Here is a 22634-nt window from a genome sequence, read left to right as displayed (position 1 = left end):
AATTCATTAATGACTCCCAGAGAATAAGAGCTGTTATTGGCATTGAGAAGCTGGAGGATTCAGGAAGGGCATCCATGCCAGTGACTGTCCCACTTGGATGTATTATTGCAAGGGAGCTTGTATCTTTAGGGGGTGGGCAACAACCCAGTCGGAGTTTTCACAGTGAATCAGGGGCGTAGCCAGACTTCGACGGGAGGGGGATCCAGAGCGCAAGGTGAGGGGGCACATTTTAGCCCCCCCCCCCCGCCGCCGACCCCCCCCCCCCCCCGCCCACCACCACCAACTTTCACCCCTTCCCCTTCTATGTTTGTGCAGCGCTGCGTACGCCTTGTAGCGATATAGAAATGCTAAATAGTAGTAGACCCCCCTTCCCGCCGCCAACCCTCTCCCACCGCATACCTTTGCTGGCGGGGGACTCCAACCCCTGCCAGACAAGGTCCTCTTCTCGGCCGTGCAGCATTGCTGACCCGCCGCCACCGCAACCCTCTCCCTCTGCGTACCTTTGCAGGACATCAGACGCACGCACAGAAACTTGATCAGATCATTCAGCAAGCAAAGCAGCGCAGCAGAGAGAACCTGGCTGGTGGGGGTTGGGGTCCCCCGCCAGCAAAGGTACGCGGCGGGGGAGGGTTGGCGGCAGGAAGGGGGGTCGAGAGGGTCGTGGCAGGGGGTCCAGGGCCAAATCTAAGGGGGCCCAGGCCCCCGTGGCCCCATAGTAGCTACACTCCTGCAGTGAATATGCATGAGATTGGATTTGCATGTACTACTTCCATTGTATACACATAATCTAATGCATATTCCTTGTGGAAATCTTGAAAACCCTGACTGTGTTGTGGCCCTTGAGGACCATGGTTGCCCAGCCCTGATCTAGGAGTTGGTCTAGTGCCTCAGTAGTAGTGCTTAGCAATTTGTGGGTGGTGGCAGGAGCCCTAGCCACTGCTCAGTGGTGACACCCAGTGGTTTGCAAACTTTGCTCTTTTGAAGAGAGAGCCAAGCTTTTTTGGTTGGAGATGTCTTCCTGGCTTCTGGGCCAAGTTGATCAGTAGATATTTGAAATAAAAGCAAAACACTGGGAATAAAACCTTGTGTAATTGTGAATGGTGATTAAACTAAAAGGAGAAGGAAATTGTCATCCACAAAACAAGTATTTTTCTTTAATAGTGGTGCATTCTTTGAAGTTGAAGGGAGAGATTGAGGCCTTGCAGAATGGCACTTTCAGAATCCCTGCAATACGTTTTATTAACTTCGTAAATAACTGTGCTGCAGCAGAAAAAATGTCCATGTGAAAGTAACAGGGCTAGTCGTGCTGAGGCAGGATCTGATTGGGTGCTGCTCAGTCTGCTGTTCCTGAAATGCCTTGTACGTGGTGTGGTACACCATTGATGCCTTTTCATCATTAGGTTTTTAAAATTGACTAATAGGAATTTAAGCTGCAAGCAAAAATTTGGGTGCATTTAACACAGGGGAGACCAGATTTGTCCTTGCAGAGATTAACTCCCCCCTTCCCTTTTTTTTGTCACATGCCTGTGATCCAGCGGTTGGTTGCAGTGTGGTATCTGGGTGGGTGATCATGCCATTTTGTTTGAAATGAAGTGATGGTGCCCAGGGCAGTGAGCTTTAGTGGCATATAACTCAGCTAAAATACATATATTCCAACAAAATGAAGTTACAGGCAAATTTAGAAAAACAAGTTGTTAATGCCCAGCAGAATCTTTTTAACACCTAGACTGTGAGCTAGCACAAACTCTCCTAAGCAGGAGCATACTAAGTTGCTCCATTTTGGGATAGAAGATGTGAAATGGACTCTTGTCTCCAGGGCAATCATTCAAGTATCCAGCACTGAAGTGACAGGAGCCCTCCTGAGTATTTATGTGGCTGTTAGCTTGCAGCTACACTATGAGGGTTGGCCCTTGCTGGCATTCACATTTTTAGAGGGGAAGTTTGCCCCTCCCCTCTCCCTTGATGACCTGTTTCCAGACTGCTCAGGACACCGGTTGGCCCATGGAAGGCTTGCATCTCTCCCTGACATCCCTCCTCTTTACTTCCTATAGACAATAGGTTCAGCTTAATTGATGTCTTGGAGAGGCCTGATGTCATTGGGTATTTTGAAAGCCGCCCTGCTCTTGGTTAGTAGGCCTTCCCATAGACAAATGGTAGCGGGGTGCTGGGAAGGGAGAAGCTACTGGGGTCCTTATGACTGGCATTCATATATCCACTGATAATACTGCAAAAGAAAATCCCAAGGTGTGGGTCATTTTAGGGGAGGGGGGAGGATACAAACTCCGATATGTTTATGGAAGATGTTATCTGAAGCCATTTGTTGCTGAGTGTTCTAATGGTGATTTTAATTTCGGTGAGTGTATTTCTTATGCATTATTCTTTTGTTATGTATCCTGTACAAAAAAAGAGAAAAGCTTCACTGGCTCCCCATCAAAGAGAGAATATACTTCAAGGTCCATACAATGATCCATAAAATCTTATCAGAAAAATCCCCGACCTGTATGAACAACTTGATAGACCTTCCAGTTAGAAACAGATCTATATCATCACGAACATATCTCAATTTACACCTTCTCAACTGCAAAGGTATCAAGTACAAAACCTACTATGCATCCAGCTTCTCCTTTCTGGGTAGTCAACTTTGGAATGCACTACCTAGACCCATCCGAGCAATTAACAACTATTTACAATTCAGGAAAATGTTAAAGTCCCATTTCTTCAAGCAAGTTTACCCTAACCAACCAACTTAATTCTACCAGCCCACCTAAACTACCCCTGATCTGAAGATGACACTAAATCTGGCACCAATCACACCTCTGACCTTATTTCCAAATCCCCTTATACTCAATCTCCACCCTTCTATTCTCTACCTTTTATACCATTCCCCCCCCCCCCCAATCTCCTTCCCTTTACCTCCCCTATCCTTTCCTTGTCTACCTCCCCTACTCCAATTCATTATTCTTGGGCACTGTTGCCATTATATTTACCACAGTTTATAAGATTCTTCTTACGTGTACTTTGTAATGCTTTTCTTTACTATGTAAGCCGCATTGAACCTGCTGTATGTGGGAAAGCGCGGGGTACAAATGCAATAAATAAATAAATATACTGTTTATTGTAAGTCACATTGAACTCAAACTTGTTTGGGATAATGTGGGATTTTATAAATGTCACAAATAAATAAATAAAATATAAACTCATAGGGGAAAAACTGTGGTAAAAGAAGCATAACATATATAACATAGTAAATGACAGCAGATAAAGACCTGTATAGTCCATCCAGTCTGCCCAACAAGATAAACTCATTTTCTCCGAGGACAAGCAGGCTGCTTGTTCTCACTGATGGGTGACGTCCACGGCAGCCCCTCCAATCGGAAACTTCACTAACAAAGGCCTTTGCTAGTCCTCGCGCGCCCATGCGCATGCGCGGCCGTCTTCCTGCCCGAACCGGCTCGTGTTCGTCAGTCTTCTTTTGTCCGCGCTCGGTACGGTCGTGTTTGCGCCGTTCGCGCCCCTTAAGTTGACCCTCGTGCGTCTTTTGACTTCTTCGCTTTCAAAAAAAAAAAAAAAAAGGGATTTCGGAGAAGGGCCTTTCGGTCTTTTTCCCTTCCCCGTATTTCTAGTTTTTGACCCCGATAAGTTTTCTTTCGTTTTCGGGGTAGGCCCCTTTGAGGCCTTGGGTCGAGTTTTTTTCTCCCCCTCTTTTTGGTGCCTTACCGCAATTACGAGTTTTGATTTCGCCGGCGTGATTTTTCCGCCCATGTCATCGAAGTCTCCCAGCGGCTTCAAGAAGTGCACCCAGTGCGCCCGGGTAATCTCGCTCACTGATAGGCACGCGTCGTGTCTTCAGTGTCTGGGGGCTGGGCACCGCCCGCAGGCCTGTAGTCTTTGCGCCCTTTTACAGAAAAGGACTCAGGTAGCGAGATTGGCCCAGTGGAACGTTTTGTTCTCGGGCTCTTCGTCGGCATCGGCACCGGGAGTATCGAGTGCGTCGACGTTGACAGCGTCAAGACCTCCGCCCTCGGCCGCGACTGTATCGATTGCATCGAGGCATCGACCCTCTGCATCGTCGGGGCCGAGACATCGGAAGGCTGCGTCGGCGTCGGTGGTACCGGGTCCTCCACTAGTGCTGATGTCGTCGGACGGTGGTGCTTCGTCTGGAGTGCAGGTGAGGGCTGTCCATTCCCCTGCTGGTGGCGGTGAGCCTTCGGGTGGGTCTCCCCCTACCCTGAGGGCTCCTGCGGTACAGCCCCCCCGAGACCGACCTTCTTCGGCCTTGGCCCCGAGGAAGCGACGGCTGGATTCTACGTCCTCCTCGTCGGTACCGGGAAGCTCCGGTGACATGCTTCATTTGAAAAAGTCAAAGAAGCATCGACACCGGTCTCCTTCCCGCGTCGGTACCGAGAGCTCTGGGTCGCCGAGGGAGTCGGCACCCAGTAGGCATCGGCACCGGGAGGACCGCTCACCCTCTGTTCAGGAGATGTCGATGCGCTCCACCTTGGACAGCCCGGAACAGCCTCCACGCCCGGAACAGACTCTGACTTCGACTCCTGCATCGGCTTCCATGTCTTTCTCCACAGCCGCCCTGCACGAGAGTCTCCGGGCCGTTCTCCCAGAGATCCTGGGTGAGCTGTTGCGCCCTTCCCCTCCGGTACCGGGGGTGCTTGCGCCACCGGTACCGTCGAGTGAGGCGCTGGCTGGCCCCTTGCCCGGGGTGAGGTCTCCGGCATCGGTGCCGCTTGCGGTACCGACTGCGGTCGCCTCCTAGGAAGGCTCCCCGACGACGTCGGCGGAGGGAGCTTCGCCGGTGCGGGCGAGGGAGTTTACCTCTCGACGCTCCCACCGTGGCCGTGGTTCCACGGAGTCGAGCCGGGCACAGCTTCAGACACAGGTTCGTGAACTTGTGTCTGATACCGATGGTGAGGCCTCGTGGGAGGAGGAGGAGGACATCAGATATTTCTCTGACGAGGAGTCTGATGGCCTTCCTTCTGATCCCACTCCCTCCCCTGAAAGGCAGCTTTCTCCTCCCGAGAGTCTGTCTTTTGCGGCCTTTGTCCGGGAGATGTCTTCGGCCATCCCCTTCCCGGTGGTTGTGGAGGACGAGCCCAGGGCTGAAATGTTTGAGTTCCTGGACTATCCTTCTCCACCTAAGGAAGCGTCCACAGTACCCATGCATCATGTCCTAAAAAAGACATTGCTGGCAAACTGGACCAAGCCTTTAAGTAATCCCCACATTCCCAAGAAGATCGAGTCCCAGTACCGGATCCATGGGGACCCAGAGCTGATGCGCACTCAGTTGCCTCACGACTCTGGAGTTGTGGATTTGGCCCTAAAGAAGGCTAAGAGTTCTAGAGAGCATGCTTCAGCGCCCCCATGCAAAGACTCTAGAACCTTAGACTCCTTTGGGAGGAAGGCCTACCATTCCTCTATACTCATGGCCAAAATTCAGTCTTACCAGCTCTACACGAGCATACACATGCGGAACAATGTGCGGCAGTTGGCGGGCTTGGTGGACAAGCTCCCTCCTGAGCAAGCCAAGCCATTTCAGGAGGTGGTCAGGCAGCTGAAGGCGTGCAGAAAATTCCTGGCCAGAGGGGTGTATGACACCTTTGATGTTGCGTCCAGGGCCGCTGCTCAAGGTGTGGTGATGCGCAGACTCTCATGGCTGCGTGCCTCCGACCTGGAGAATAGGATCCAGCAGCGGATTGCGGACTCGCCTTGCTGTGCGGACAATATTTTTGGAGAGAAGGTCAAACAGGTGGTAGAGCAGCTCCACCAGCGGGATACCGCTTTCGACAAGTTCTCCCGCCGGCAGCCTTCAGCTTCTACCTCCACAGGTAGACGTTTTTATGGGGGAAGGAAGACTGTTCCCTACTCTTCTGGTAAGCGTAGGTACAATCCTCCTTCTCGACAGCCTGCGGCCCAGGCTAAGCCCCAGCGCGCTCGCTCTCGTCAGCAGCGTGCGCCTCAGCAAGGCCCCTCGGCTCCCCAGCAAAAGCAAGGGACGAGCTTTTGACTGGCTCCAGCAGAGCATAGCCGACATCAACGTGTCAGTGCCAGGCGATCTGCCGGTCGGAGGGAGGTTGAAAGTTTTTCACCAAAGGTGGCCTCTCATAACCTCCGACCAGTGGGTTCTTCAAATAGTCCGGCAAGGATACACCCTCAATTTGGCCTCCAAACCTCCAAATTGTCCACCGGGAGCTCAGTCTTACAGCTTCCAGCACAAGCAGGTACTTGCAGAGGAACTCTCCGCCCTTCTCAGCGCCAATGCGGTCGAGCCCGTGCCATCCGGGCAAGAAGGGCTGGGATTCTATTCCAGGTACTTCCTTGTGGAAAAGAAAACGGGGAATGCGTCCCATCCTAGACCTAAGGGCCCTGAACAAATATCTGGTCAAAGAAAAGTTCAGGATGCTTTCCCTGGGCACCCTTCTCCCCATGATTCAGGAAAACGATTGGCTATGCTCTCTGGACTTGAAGGACGCCTACACGCACATCCCGATACTGCCAGCTCACAGACAGTATCTGCGATTTCATCTGGGCACACGTCACTTCCAGTACTGTGTGCTACCCTTTGGGCTCGCCTCTGCGCCCAGAGTGTTCACGAAGTGCTTGGCTGTAGTAGCAGCGGCGCTTCGCAGGCTGGGGGTGCACGTGTTCCCATATCTCGACGATTGGCTGGTGAAGAACACATCCGAGGCAGGAGCGCTGCAGTCCATGCAGATGACTATTCGGCTCCTGGAGCTACTGGGGTTTGTGATAAATTACCCAAAGTCCCATCTTCTCCCAGTACAGAGACTCGAATTCATAGGAGCTCTGCTGGATTCTCGGACGGCTCGGGCCTATCTCCCAGAGACGAGAGCCAACAACTTGTTGTCCCTCGTCTCGCGGGTGCGAGCATCCCAGCAGATCACAGCTCGGCAGATGTTGAGATTGTTGGGCCACATGGCCTCCACAGTTCATGTGACTCCCATGGCCCGCCTTCACATGCGATCTGCTCAATGGACCCTAGCTTCCCAGTGGTTTCAGGCTGCTGGGGATCTAGAAGACGTGATCCACCTGTCCACGAGTTTTCTCAAATCCCTGTATTGGTGGACGATTTGGTCCAATTTGACTCTGGGACGCCCTTTCCAAATTCCTCAGCCACAAAAAGTGCTGACTATGGATGCGTCTCTCCTGGGGTGGGGAGCTCATGTCGATGGGCTTCACACCTAGGGAAGCTGGTCCCTCCAGGAACGCGATCTGCAGATCAATCTCCTGGAGTTACGAGCGGTCTGGAACGCTCTGAAGGCTTTCAGAGATCAGCTGTCCCACCAAATTATCCAAATTCAGACAGACAACCAGGTTGCCATGTATTACATCAACAAGCAGGGGGGCACCGGATCTCGCCCCCTGTGTCAGGAAGCCGTCAGCATGTGGCTCTGGGCTCGCCGTCACGGCATGGTGCTCCAAGCCACTTATCTGGCAGGCGTAAACAACAGTCTGGCCGACAGGTTGAGCAGGATTATGCAACCTCACGAGTGGTCGCTCAATTCCCGTGTAGTGCGACAGATCTTCCAGGTGTGGGGCACCCCCTTGGTAGATCTCTTTGCATCTCGAGCCAACCACAAAGTCCCTCAGTTCTGTTCCAGGCTTCAGGCCCACGGCAGACTGGCATCGGATGCCTTCCTCCTGGACTGGGGGGAAGGTCTGCAGTATGCTTATCCTCCCATACCTCTGGTGGGGAAGACTTTGTTGAAACTCAAGCAAGATCGAGGCACCATGATTCTGATCGTTCCCTTTTGGCCGCGTCAGATCTGGTTCCCTCTTCTTCTGGAGTTGTCCTCCGAAGAACCGTGGAGATTGGAGTGTTTTCTGATCCTCATCACACAGGACGAAGGGGCGCTTCTGCATCCCAACCTCCAGTCTCTGGCTCTCACGGCCTGGATGTTGAGAGCGTAGACTTTGCCTCTTTGGGTCTGTCAGAGGGTGTCTCCCGCATCTTGCTTGCTTCCAGGAAAGATTCCACTAAGAGGAGTTACTTCTTTCTGTGGAGGAGGTTTGCCGTCTGGTGTGACAGCAAGGCCCTAGATCCTCGCTCTTGTCCTACACAGACCCTGCTTGAATACCTTCTGCACTTGTCTGAGTCTGGTCTCAAGACCAACTCTGTAAGGGTTCACCTTAGTGCAATCAGTGCATACCATTACCGTGTGGAAGGTAAGCCGATCTCAGGACAGCCTTTAGTTGTTCGCTTCATGAGAGGTTTGCTTTTGTTAAAGCCCCCTGTCAAACCTCCTACAGTGTCATGGGATCTCAATGTCGTTCTCACCCAGCTGATGAAACCTCCTTTTGAGCCACTGAACTCCTGCCATCTGAAGTACTTGACCTGGAAGGTCATTTTCTTGGTGGCAGTTACTTCAGCTCGTAGAGTCAGTGAGCTTCAGGCCCTGGTAGCCCAGGCCCCTTACACCAAATTTCATCATAACAGAGTAGTCCTCCGCACTCACCCTAAGTTCTTGCCGAAGGTTGTGTCGGAGTTCCATCTGAACCAGTCAATTGTCTTGCCAACATTCTTTCCCCGTCCTCATTCCTGCCCTGCTGAACTTCAGCTGCACACATTGGACTGCAAGAGAGCATTGGCCTTCTATCTGGAGCGGACACAGCCCAACAGACAGTCCGCCCAATTGTTTGTTTCTTTTGATCCCAACAGGAGGGGAGTGGCTGTGGGGAAACGCACCATATCCAATTGGCTAGCAGATTGCATTTCCTTCACTTACGCCCAGGCTGGGCTGGCTCTTGAGGGTCATGTCACGGCTCATAATGTTAGAGCCATGGCAGCGTCGGTAGCCCACTTGAAGTCAGCCACTATTGAAGAGATTTGCAAAGCTGCGACGTGGTCATCTGTCCACACATTCACATCTCATTACTGCCTGCAGCAGGATACCCGACGCGACAGTCGGTTCGGGCAGTCAGTACTTCAGAATCTGTTCGGGGTTTAGAATCCAACTCCACCCCCTAGGCCCATGTTTATTCTGTTCCAGGCTACACTCTCAGTTAGTTGGATAAGTTGTTAGGTCAATCTCAGTTATGTCCTCGCCATTGCGAGGCCCAATTGACCATGTTTGTTGTTTTGAGTGAGCCTGGGGGCTAGGGATACCCCATCATTGAGAACAAGCAGCCTGCTTGTCCTCGGAGAAAGCGAATGCTACATACCTGTAGAAGGTATTCTCCGAGGACAGCAGGCTGATTGTTCTCACAAACCCGCCCGCCTCCCCTTTGGAGTTGTGTCTTCCCTTGTCTTTGTCTTGCTACATATGGGACTGACGAACACGAGCCGGTTCGGGCGGGAAGACGGCCGCGCATGCGCGGTGCGCATGGGCGCGCGAGGACTAGCAAAGGCCTTTGCTAGTGAAGTTTCCGATTGGAGGGGCTGCCGTGGACGTCACCCATCAGTGAGAACAATCAGCCTGCTGTCCTCGGAGAATACCTTCTACAGGTATGTAGCATTCGCTTTACATGGTACGCGATACTTTATATGTATACCCGAGTTTGATTTATCCTTGCCATTCTCAGGGCACAGACTGTGGAAGTCTGCCCAGCACTGCAGGAGACATTATTAATAAATACATTAATTAAAAAGTGTGTCCACCATGGTTGTGTTTCGCCCAGCGAGGACTGCTTCAGGGCCAATGTGAGTACAGTGAAATCATCAAACATAAAATCATATCATGAATAAATAATATAAAATGTCATAATTAATCAAATAGTACTAAAGGTTAACTCAAATATAGACATCATAATAAATAGTAACTGACTAAAACATAAAATAATAGTGTCTAAAAGCAATATCTCTTATACATGCAAATTGACATACTACACTGATAAGCACTACAGTGTGGTGTGGAGACCAAAGCTTATTACATACCTTTTACTTCTCCATAGGGATAATTCTATAAGGATGCACCTTAGGTGGTAAGAACGTGTGTAAATGTAAGTATTGTAGTCATGCACGTATGTGAACCGGTGACGTAACCACAGCCCTCCCCACTTTGGGCCTGCCCTCCACACCTACATTATGGATGTCCGAAGCCCTGCCAGCTAAAGAAATGCAGTGCCCAAGCTGCTCCACAGCATGCCTCCTCCAGCTGACGCAAGATTTCTCACATGCTCAGTTCACGTAAGAATTGAGCATGCTCAGGGAGTCCTGGAGGCATGCTGCAGGCTTCTGATTTGCAGAAGCAGCGCAAGGAGACAGGGAGCGTCTCGGTCACTGCATTCTTTTGGCTGGCTGGGCTTTGTCATCCCCACCAGTGGAGGTATATTTCACTAACGTGCAGGGGAGGGGGAGAGGAGGAATGCGTTACCCCCTCCCCAGTCCACCCCTGGTCCCCCCCAAATAAAATCGGAGGGCTTGCTTATGCCTCTGATGTAGAACATATATGCGTGTGAATGACCGTTTTTTTGGCTGTGTTCTAGTCTGTAAGCACATGCCAATATTGGATGGCACATACATTGCAGGAGGGCATTCACATGGGTGTATAGGGGCCAACTTTCAAAAATGATTGGGGGTGCTAAACCCAATGGAAATGACCCCTCCCTGCTCACAGTCAAGGAGTTTTTTTCAATATTGGGGGTGCTCACGCACTTTCAGAGCTGGCTCCTATGCATGGGTGGAGTTTGGGCAGGACATGGGTGTGGCACACATTTATGCACATAGATTATAAAATCTGTTGGTGTGAACAGTTATGGCTGGTGTAAGAGGTCACGCCTAAAATATAGGCACATATTTGATCTGTTACACTTGTATTCTATAAAAGAAAGTAGGTGATACTTTTTTATAGGATAGACTCCAAATTGGCACATTCATGGAACCTAAAAATAGACAGTTCCCAAAAAACAACAAGGCAGAGAATCCGCAATCTCCAACGTGGAAATAAACAAAGCAGTAAGTGGTAAATCCAAACAAATCTTTATTGATGAATTTCAGTCTAATAGAAATGGCCTGTGTCGGGCATTCTGTTAGATTAAAATTCTTCAATGAAGATTTATTCGGATTTACCACTGATCTGCTTTGTTTGATTCCACACCTAAAAATAGACATCCATTTATAGAGTCACTCTCATAGGACTAGATTCTATATATGGTGATAAAAAAAAACCCTATTCATAGCGCTATTCTATAAACCTCGCCTATATGTAGGCATGATTTATAGAATGCAAGTAGTGACCCTTCCTGTGATGCCAATTATGCCAACTAAAACCTGTAAAAATGCACAACTAATTTAGGCGCGGATTGGACATATTCTATAACTGTGTAAATTTTAGGAATGCCCATGCATCTCCCGTGGCCACACCCCTTTGAGATCCATGCAGTCCGATTTATGTGCATTGCTTTACAGAATACGCTTAGCGAGCTATGAGCATAAATCCTAATTAATGCCAATTAGTACTGATACTTGCCTGTTACCGTCCAATTATCAGTGCTGATTGGCTTGTTACCCAATTAAGTTCCACGCACAAGTTAGTTAAATGTGCTGATTTGCGTGCGGAATTCTAGTCGCCATATATAGAATCTGGGGGATAGTGTATTTGTGGTAAGAAAGTAAAAGTAATATGTTTCCAGATCTCAGACTTGAATCTTTGTGCTGCTGTCCTGGCCCATGGGACGTTACCTGCATGGGACGTTGCAGGCGTGCAGTGTAACTCTTAACAGCTGGTGTAGGGTGCTGATGTCTCCCTTCCTAAAACTATCTTTCTGTTCCTTCTCCCTCCCGCCAAAGCTGAACATGGAGTCCTCAAACCGTGATTCGGAGCAGGGAAAGCAGGACCAAGAGCTGCGTCACTTACTGCACAAGCATAAAAGTCAACAGAGTGAGTATGCATTGCTGGGAAGAGGGGCCTAGATCTTCAGGATTGCTTGTGAAATGTGTACGTTTCCATCCATTCTCATCCATAAAGAACCAGGGAACATGACGCCTGTTGAAATTGGAAGGTGGGGCTTTCCTTGGGTCTAGTGGCTTAAGTGCCATTCAGTTTGCTTCAAATCTGATTTAGGAAATAGTTTTATACTTTGTCTATGTAAACAGAGCTGCTGAGAGGGGGGCAGGGAGGGCAAGATTCCCGTGGTCCCGGCCTCCAAGGGGGGCCCGGCACTGGGGTCTGTCTCTCCTGCTCCTTACGGGACCCAGGTGATCGCACCCCGACAAGAGCAGGAGAGAGAGAACTCCAGCGCTGGGGAGGAGCAGTCACAGGGCTTCGGGGCCTCTGGTTTGGCTGGCGGGGGTCCCCAAGCCCCACCAGCATTATTCTCCACCACATTGCCTGCCCTGTGGCTGTTTTTCCTGAGCTCAGTGGCAGACAGATGTAGAGAAGAAAAAGACGAGAAGAAATGGAAAAGCAAATCTGGAAAATAAGAAGACAAACACAAGGGGTCAAGGAGGGAGAGAGGTCTGCATCCGGGGAGGAGGGGGGGGGGCAAAGAGGGAGAGAGGTGTTGGGCAGAGAGGTCAGTTAGGGAAGCGGTCCAATGAGTTGGGTGAAGAGAGGGGGCATGGAGAGGGAAAGAGGTGCTGGACTTGGGGGGGTGGGGGAGAGGAGAGAGCTTCCAGGACCTGCAGGGAAGAGATGAGGAGAGACAATACCACAGTGGAAAATGAGTGAAATGTTGCACATAAAGGGAAGAGAAGAGGGGAGACAGGCTGCACATGAAGGGAAGAAGAAGGGAAGAGAAGATAGATTTGAGAAGGAAGCAGATAAATTGATGAAAGTTGAGTGTGAAAGATCAGTGCCAAATAAACATAGAGCAGAAGAGTTAAGAGTGCAAATGGAAGAGTTAAGAGTACAGACAGAGGAAAGCAGAACTAAAGATTGGGAACAAGTTGATTGGAATAATAAAATCATCAGACCACAAAGGTAGGAAAAATGATTTTTTTATTTTATTATTTATTGCATTTGTATCCCACATTTTCCCCACCTATTTGCAGGCTCAATGTGGCTTACATAATAACCATGGTGGTGATCGCCAGTCCCGGTATAGCAGATACAGAGTGACAATGTAGAGTTCATGTAGGATAAACACATCAGGGAATAAGGAGGAAAGGTTGAGTTGTGATCAATTCGAGTCTTAGTTTCACTGTGTTGTGAGATCAAGGCATTTAAGTTGGGTCATCATGGTATGCCTTTTTGAATAAGTAAGTTTTTAGAGATTTCCGAAAGTTTGATAGGTCGTGAGTTGTTTTCAAGGTATTTGGTAGTGCGTTCCATAGTTGCGTGCTTGTAAAGGAGAAGCTGGATGCATAGGTTGTTTTGTATTTAATTCTTTTGCAGCTTGGATAATGTAGGTTTAGGTATGTGCGTGTTGATCTTGTGGTGTTTCTGGCTGGAAGGTCAATGAGGTCTGTCATGTATCCCGGGGTCTCACCATAGGTGATTTTATGCACTAGGGTACAGAGTTTGAAGGCAATCCGTTCTTTGATCGGGAGCCAATGTAGTTTTTTGCGTAGGGGTTTGGCACTTTCGTATTTTGTTTTTCCAAAAATTAATCTGGCTCAGGTGTTTTGAGCGGTTTGGAGCTTCTTTATGATTTGTTCTTTGAATCCCGTATAGATTGCATTACAATAGTCTAAGTGACTTAGTACCATAGATTTTACTAAGTTGCAGAATATTGCCCTCGGGAAGCAAGGTTTTGTTAGTTTGAGTTTCTACATTGATTGGAACATTTTCCTTGTTGTATTTTTCGATTGGGTTTCTAGCGTGAGGTTTTGATCGATGGTAACTCCAAGAATTTTTAGGCAGTCAGAAACAGGGAGGGTGTAATCTGGGTTGGTAATATTGTTAGGTTTGTTGGTATTGTATTGGGATGTAAGGATGAGACAGTGTGTTTTCTCTGCGTTTAGTTTCAGTTGGAATGCCCATGTGTTCATGATTTGCAGGCTGAGTTTGGTTTCGTTAATGATTTATATTGGGTCATGTTTAAAGGGGATGTATATCATGACATCATCTGCGTAAATGTAGGGGTTAAGTCCTTGGTTGGATAGGGATGTGGCTAGTGGCGTCATCATTAGGTTGAATAGGATTGGTGATAGTGGTGATCCTTGAGGTACGCCGCAGTCTGTATTCCATGGTGATGATACAATTGGAAGAACTAGATAAAGATCTGATCGCTGATATTCAAAAGTTGGGGAAGAAAAGAGAGGTGCTGTTGTTGGGAGATTTTAATCTGCCGGATGTAGATTGGAAGGTTCCATCTGCAAAATCGGAAAGAAGTAGAGAGATTGTGGATGCTTTCCAAAGTGCTCTGCTCAGACAAATGGTGAACGAACCCACGAGGGAGGGAGCCACGTTGGATCTGGTGCTCACGAATGGGGATAGTGTGTCAAATGTCCGAGTGGCCATCAAACGGTTTGTTTTGATGTAACGGCTCATGTGGACGGCGGCCACTCTAAACTCAAAGTCCTGGATTTCAAGCGAGCTGACTTTAACAAAATGGGAGAATACCTGAGAAAGGAGCTGATGGGCTGGGAGGACATACGAGAAGTGGAAGGACAGTGGTCCAGGCTAAAAGAAGTAATAAACAGGGCCACAGACCTTTATGTAAGGAGAGTAAATAAAAGCAAGAGAAAAAGGAAACCAATATGGTTCTCAAAGCAAGTGGCTGAGAAAATAAAGATTAAAGAGTTAGCGTTCCAGAAATATAGAAAATCTCAAGAGGAGGAACACGGGGAGGAATACCGGATGAAACTGAAAGAAGCCAAGAGAGAGGTACGTCTGGCGAAGGCGCAAGCGGAAGAACAAATGGCTAGAAATGTAAGGAGGGGAGACAAAAACTTCTTCAGGTATATTAGTGAAAGGAGAAAGACTATAAAGGGAATTGTGAGACTAAAAGATACAACAAAACGCTATGTAGAAAATGATGAAGAAAAAGCCAATTTGCTAAATAGATACTTTTGTTCTGTTTTCACTGAAGAAAACCCTGGGGAAGGACCGAGAGGGACTAGCAAAAGTACACCTGAGAATGAGGTGGATAGAGCGCCGTTCACAGAAGAGAGTGTGTATCAACAACTTGGAAAGCTGAAGGTGGACAAAGCCATGGGGCCGGACGGGATCCACCCCAGAATACTGAGGGAGCTCAGAGAGGTTCTGGCGGGTCCTCTTAAAGACTTGTTTAATAAATCCTTGGAGACGGGAGAGGTTCCGAGGGATTGGAGAACGGTGGAGGTGGTCCCTCTTCACAAAAGTGGGGATAGGGAAGAAGCTGGAAACTACAGGCCGGTAAGCCTCACTTCGGTTATTGGAAAAGTAATGGAAGCCATGCTGAAGGAAAGGATAGTGAATTTCCTGGAAGCCAATAAGTTGCAAGATCCGAGACAACATGGTTTTACCAAAGGGAAATCGTGCCAAACGAATCTCATTGAATTCTTTGACTGGGTGACAGGAGAATTAAATCAAGGACGTGCTATGGACGTCATCTACTTAGATTTCAGCAAGGCTTTCGACACGGTTCCCCACAGGAGGCTCTTAAATAAACTAGACGGCCTGAAGATAGGACCCGAAGTGGTGAACTGGATTAGGAACTGGTTGACAGACAGACGCCAGAGGGTGGTGGTGAATGGAGTTCGCTCGGAGGAGGGAAAGGTGAGTAGTGGAGTGCCTCAGGGATCGGTGCTGGGGCCGATTCTGTTCAATATATTTGTGAGTGACATTGCCGAGGGGTTACAAGGTAAGTTTTGCCTTTTTGCGGATGACACCAAGATTTCCAACAGAGTGGACACCCCGGAGGGTGTGGAAAACATGAAAAAAGATCTGAAGAAGCTATAAGAATGGTCTAACGTTTGGCAGTTAAAATTCAATGCGAAGAAATGCAAAGTGATGCACTTGGGGAGTAGAAATCCAAGGGAGACGTATGTGTTAGGCGGGGAGAGTCTGATAGGCACGGACGGGGAGAGGGATCTTGGGGTGATAGTATCTGAGGACCTGAAGGCGACGAAACAGTGCGACAAGGCGGTGGCAGTAGCTAGAAGATTGCTAGGCTGTATAGAGAGAGGAGTGACCAGCAGAAGAAAGGAGGTTTTAATGCCCCTGTATAAGACGTTGGTGAGGCCCCACCTGGAGTATTGTGTTCAGTTTTGGAGGCCGTATCTTGCGAAGGATGTTAAAAAAAATGGAAGCGGTGCAAAGAAAAGCTACGAGGATGGTATGGGATTTACGTTCCAAGACGTATGAAGAGAGGCTTGCTGACCTGAACATGTACACCCTGGAGGAAAGGAGGAACAGGGGTGATATGATACAGACGTTCAAATATTTGAAAGGTATTAATCCGCAAACGAATCTTTTCCGGAGATGGGAAGGCGGTAGAACGAGAGGACATGAAATGAGATTGAAGGGGGGCAGACTCAGGAAAGATGTCAGGAAGTATTTTTTCAGGGAGAGGGTGGTGGACGCTTGGAATGCCCTCCCGCGGGAGGTGATGGAGATGAAAACGGTAACGGAGTTCAAACATGCGTGGGATATGCATAGAGGAATCATGTGCAGAAGGAATGGATCCTCAGAAGCTTAGCTGAAATTGGGTGGCGGAGCAGGTGGGGGGAAGAGGGGGTGGTGGTTGGGAGGCGAGGATAGGGGAGGGCAGACTTATACGGTCTGTACCAGAGCCGGTGATGGGAGGCGGGACTGGTGGTTGAGAGGCGAGAAATACTGCTGGGCAGACTTATATGGTCTGTGCCCTGAAAAGGACAGGTACAAATTCAAGGTAAGGTATACACATATGAGTTTGTCATGGGCAGACTGGATGGACCATGCAGGTCTTTATCTGCCGTCATCTACTATGTTACTATGTTATGTTACTATGATATATTCGATTTTGATTTGACTTGTTAAGTTCTTGTGGTTAGGAAGCCCTTGATCCAGCTGAGTACACTTCCACCAATCCCGAAGTAGTCTAATATGTTTAGTAGTATTTCGTGGTTGACCATATCGAACGCGCTTGACATGTCGAATTGTAGGAGAAGTAGGCTATTGCCTGCTGCGGTTTCTTGTTTGAATTTGGTTAGGAGGGTAATTAGTACTGTTTTGGTGCTGTGGTTGGAGCGAAATCCAGATTGTGATTGATGTAGTATTGAAAATTTGTTTAGGTAGTCGGTAAGTTGTTTGGTTACCATGCTTTCCATCAGTTTGGTTACCAGTGGGATAGATGCTACTGGTCGGTAGTTGATTTCGTTTGATTTTTTCTTTGTATCTTTTGGTATGGGGGTAAGTAGGATATTTCCATTTTCTTTGGGAAAGAGTCCGTGTTGAAGCAGGTAGTTTAGGTGGGATGTGAGATCTATTATGAAGCGTTGAGGAGCTGGGGCAGGTGTCCAATTTGCAATGAGTCTTGGCAAATCTTTTGATCGCCTGGGTGACTATTTCGGGGGTGAGGAGGGCGAACTTTGTCCAGGTTCGGTCCACTGGGTGTTCATCGTAGGTTGGGTCGAGGCAGTCGATGAATTTCTCTATGTCATTGGTGTTTTGTGGTAGTGTGTTGCGTAGGTTTACATTTTTTTCTTTAAAGTATTTAGCAAGTTCGTCCGCAGTTGGGATGTCTATGTTGGTTGTGGTGACCGGTGTAGTGTCTAGTAGTTTGTTCATGAGATGATATAGTTTCTTCGTATCCTTGTAATCGTGTCCTATTTTGGTTTTGTAGAATGATCTTTTGGTTTGTCTTATTGCGTATTTGTACTTTTCTTTGAGATTGTTTCCATACGTTTAGTGTGTGTACGTCTTTTATTTTCTTCCTTGCTCGTTCGTGTTCCTAGTTTGTGTTTTTAGATTTTTTAGTTCTTCATTGTACCAGGGTAACGAGTCATGCCTGCATGAGGTTCTTGTTTTTAATGGTGCCATTTCGTCTAGTATACTACAACATCTTTTATCCCAATCTAGAAGATAGTATATCGAGTTAGTTTGAGATGTCCATTCATTATCATAGATCTTTTGCCAGAATGTTTCCGAGTCTATTTGTACTCTTGTGGTGTAGGTTGTGTGATCTTGTATTCGGTTTGTGCCTTTTTTTCGCCATTGAAGGGATAGGCTTAGTTTGTAGTGGTGTGTCTGTCCAGTTAATATCTGATATTATTTTTTCGGTCTGTGGACAGTTTATGTGTGAGGAGGTCAAGTGTGTGCCCTTTGACATGTGTTGCTTGCATATATGGTAATTTAAGGTCCCAAAGTTGGAGGAATTCTTTGCATTCACGTGCGTTGGTGGTGTTTGGGTCTTCTAGATGAAGGTTGATGTCACCTAGTATTAATATATTGGTGTTTGTTACGCAGGTGTTTGATATGAAGTTAGTTTTGTTTTCAGTTAGTGATTGAATTATGCAGGTGTTGAGAATTTACATCTGTTGGCTTTATTTCGCACGGTACAGGAGGACATCTATTTTTGTGGTGGTGCATGACATGTAGAGTCCAGTATGTCTGCTTTCAGTTTTAACGTGCATGTTTTTTGCGGCTCCCTATTTCTGCAACTGAGGTGAAGGATTCTGCCGGTATGTGGAGTCTGTGTAGGAATCTGTAGCAGTTTCCCAGAAGCAGGTATATTGGTGCTCTAATGTATTTCAGTAACATAATTAAATGAAATAACTACTTCTGAAGGTTACAGGTATGAGTGGGGATGGAGAAGATTACTTGCAGGGTTGGAATGGATCTTAGCGGGGATGGACGGGTATGGGTTTGTTTCCACTGGTGTGCCTTCACAATTTTTGCGCCTTGTAAGTGTGCTGCGAGATGAAAAAGGTTGAAACTCACTGGGCTGGATCCTACACACAATCTATGCTGCTAGTTACAATGGAAGCAGACAGGGCAGGCTCGCTCATGTGATGGCATAGGTACGCCAACATTTCAAAATGATTGGTGGTTCCAAACACAGTAAGTGATCCTTCCCTGGGCACATTGGAGACATTTGTTCAGTATTGGGGGTGCTCTAGCAGAATGAACAGCAAGCTGAGAGCTATGGAGGCCAGGGTTCAAATCCTGCCTTTGCCTCGGGTGCTGTTTGTGACTTTGGGCAAATAACGTCATTCTCTATTTCCTGAGGTGCAAAAGTTTTGATTGTAAGCTTTTTGAGGGAGGAACTTTATTGCTATTACATTTGGGGAGGGAGAGGTAGAATGTAAGGCTTCTTTACCATTATTACATTTTTGGTGGGGGGAAGGGGCAGGGAGATTAGAATTTAAGGCTTCTTGACCATTGTTTAGAAAGTTGGGCAAGAAATGTAAACATTAAAAATTAATTAAAAATTTAGTCTCCTGAGGGATTCATCTGATTATTTTTTTCTTGGTATTTGTCTTTTGGTTTAATATATTCCTGGAAACTCTAGTCCAAGTACTGCTCAGTGTCTTGCTGTTGGAGAAAGACAACAGGCATTTAGTTACAGCCAACTCAACTGTGATAAAATAAACAGTTAGTTTTTATTTACACACACACAGAGAGGAAACTGCAGGCCCTTCCTCTATAATAAAAATGAATTCATTGTTTGAAGTCATGACATCATGGAATGAAGCTGCCAAGAACAGAACCAACAAGAGCCGGTGATCCTAGTTCCAGAGCCCATTAGGAAGAGGGTAGAGAGGAGGCACTCTGAGCACAGAATGACTGTTATAGGAGGTGGTCTGTATGATAGAGAGGTGTGTCTGTGTGACAGAGGACAGGGAACACAGGACTGTACCTAGAGGGGACGGAGCCAAATAGAGAGACTGGTGTGTTGAGCATTATTAGTGAGCTATCCAGTATCTGTAATCAGAGTACTATGATTCCTAACAGCAGCAAAAAGCTAAAAAAAAACTCCCCAAGCCCCAAACCATGTTTTCACCTTATAGGTTCTGATTAACAAGTATGTAAAAAAAATAGCGCCCCTTCAGAGGGAGTATTTGCATGTTTTATTTTCTCTATTACAGCTTTTGCTAGCGCCAGCCCATTGGCTCAGTGGCACTGTGGTGCGTTGGCAGTTGAGGGGACTGAGTTGGATTCTTATGTAACCCTTCAGGGTTAAAAGTGAAAAGAGTACCTGGCTGCTTTGGGGTCTGACTGAGGCCGTGCTGGTGTTGTGGAGGGTCTGATCTGCGGCAGGGTGATTTGGGTCTGGAGCAGTGGGGCCACAACTGCAAATCCTCAGTTGTCTGGAGCGGAGACTGGCGTGGGCAGTGTGGAGCCGCATGGTCGTGGTTACAGAAGAGTTTGGGCTGTCTGAGCATGTACTCAGTTTCTCGCGCATGCACTGTATGTGTGAGAAGCAGGCTGTTCTCGCCCTTGTCGGGGCCTCTTCTGGGCATACATGGTTTCCTGCGCATGTGCAGAGGCATAAGAAACAGGGCCAAAAGGGAGCCGGCCCGATTCAAGAAGCTGGGCTGGTTTTGGAGATGGAGCAGAGCTGCGGGGATGATAGCGGATGTGGGGGAAAGCTCTGGAGAGTCTCCCTGAAGGTTTTCATTTTTTGGTTGTTGGCAGCAGTGCAGCCCGGAATGGCTGTGTGCGCATGTGCGTGTGAAGAGCAGGAGCAATGGAGCGTGAGAGCTGCAGGCTTGAGGGCAGAGCTGTGCAGCGGAAGGTGGGACATTGCTTGATGATGTCTGAGGAGGCTGTAAGCCTTGGCCAGGCAGGAGAGAAGGAAAAAAGATGACTTCTCTTTTGGAGCCAGTTTCTGCTTGGTGCTCGTTCAAAAATGGTGTTTCAAAACAGAGGAATTTAAATGCAGCATGTGCTGGGCAGTGAAGCCTTGGAATCCTGAGCTAGTGTTCTGAACTGCCGTTCTCTAGCAGTTGGGAGGGCAGTTCCATAGCGAGGGCGGCTGACACCTGGGGCGGGTCACCGCTACGCACCCCCCCGGATGCAGCATGGCGCCCCCCCTCGGCACGCACCCTCCCCCCCGGAGCGCATTCTTACTTCAATTAGGAAGCGAGGGGCGGGCGAGAGGGCCGATCCGCCCCTGAGTGCACGTCGCTGGGAGCTGCGTCCACTCCGCTGGTTCCTTGCTCTCTCTGCCCCAGTACAGGAAGTAACCTTTTCCGGGGCAGAGGGAGCAGGGAACCAGCGGAGCCGACACACCCCCAGTTGCGTGCACCCGGGGTGGACCGCCCCACCGCCCCCCATTCCTACGCCACTGTGGGAGGGAACTGCGTTGGTGTAAAGAACTGTCTGAGTGTATGGGTGTCATGTTTATGAGGTACGACTGTTTATGGAGTTAGAGTTTGATGTTTTGTGGAGTTATGATTGGCTAAGGCTTTTATGATTGTGCTTATGAAGAAAGTCAGTGAGTTGGGCTGTAGTTGTAGCTGCAAGAAACTGTAAAGGATCTGTAAGGGCAACGTTTGAGGTATGGTGTGTCAATGAAATAAGAACTGTTGTGAGTAGTTGTAGGCTATTGTTGTGGGTTGAAATTAATTAGGGATTTATATGTTTATTTTGAAAGGTTAGCTAGAAAACACAAATAGTAATATGCTCAGGCAGGACACATTTAGAGTGCATTCACCAGTGAGATGGAGTTTATTTATTGGGTTTTTAAAGAGAGATCAGTAGGGAGAAGACGTCCTGACATCGCTACCGGCCAATGCAAGAAAGAGAAGATTTCATGAAACGTGGACTTTGGGCTAAAGCTACGTGATGCCTGCACTGTGACTTTAGAGACGTATAGGGGAAGCAAAGTGAAAAGATAAAAATTTACCTGATCCTGGGGTTGTTGTCTGCACATAATTTGGAAAACCTGGAAAATAAGATTTTGACACAAAGCATCAATTTCAGAAATGAAAGGGTTAATTTAGAAACTTACTTGTTGCATTACACTGTTAGAAGTAAACAAAAGAGCTACTTATTTAATGCTATCCTGGAAATGTTGAATATGTTCTTTGCAGTGCATTTGTACGTTTTGCTGTAGATTCTGAGAACTTTGTAGAAAGAAATATTGTTAGCATGCATAAATGTTCATAAAATAAAACTTATTTTTATTGTTTAACTCCCTGGTTGGTGTAGAGTTTATTTGGGGTAACACTGGCAATTTTGTTAACAGTGTAATACCTTGCTCTGCCACCAGGGGGCTTACATGTAGCTTAGGCCTTCAACCTCTTGGGTTGGCCAGGGTCCCTTTGGAAGTGGTGTTTACAGCTCCTAGAGGGGAGCGGGTCCCAGTCACTATATAGTGACTACATTTAGTGGTTGGACTTTAGGGCCTGTGATTCCAGGGTTCTGGAAGGAGCTTTGGTTTGTGGGGGAAGCACTGTTATTGGAATAATGAAACTACAGTGAATTTAAAAAAGGAGGGAAAAATCTCTAGGCAGTTCCAAATGAAAAGTATGAAATCAAATCTTAGCCCTAGTTCAACTGAGCTGGATACCCAGAAGCAGCAGGACAGAATTGCTGGTAGGAGTGTGTGTTGGGGGGGGGGGGGGAGCATTTGAATTATACTTCAGCAAACCTGAGCTCAATACAAGCTACAAATTAAGATAGAGTGAGTAACCCCTTCTCTGGAGAGAACTTATAATCTAAGATGGTACTCGAGACAGTGGAGGGAAGATGACTTGTCCAAGGTCACGTGGAGGGGCATAATCGAACGCGAACGCTTATCTCCATGGGCGTCTATGTCCGAAAATGGGAAGTGAAGAGGAGGGACAGACTGTATTTTTGAAAAAAATGGACGTC

The 22634-nt window shown here is 47.8% G+C and overlaps 1 protein-coding gene across 9 annotated transcripts in view; it reads left to right on the top strand.

Annotated features, from left to right (window-relative positions):
• Positions 1-22634, top strand: part of HDAC7 (histone deacetylase 7) — a 964197-nt gene that overhangs the window by 667571 nt on the left and 273992 nt on the right. For all 9 annotated transcript variants that reach the window (XM_030198155.1, XM_030198159.1, XM_030198158.1 and 6 more), the window contains one exon: positions 11756-11846. In XM_030198155.1, the coding sequence (XP_030054015.1) occupies positions 11756-11846 (91 nt within the window). The remainder of the gene's footprint in view (positions 1-11755; positions 11847-22634) is intronic.

The sequence above is a fragment of the Microcaecilia unicolor genome, chromosome 3, assembly GCF_901765095.1.
Source record: "Microcaecilia unicolor chromosome 3, aMicUni1.1, whole genome shotgun sequence".
Lineage (NCBI taxonomy): Eukaryota > Metazoa > Chordata > Amphibia > Gymnophiona > Siphonopidae > Microcaecilia > Microcaecilia unicolor.
This window is presented reverse-complemented; position numbering and strand designations above follow the sequence as displayed.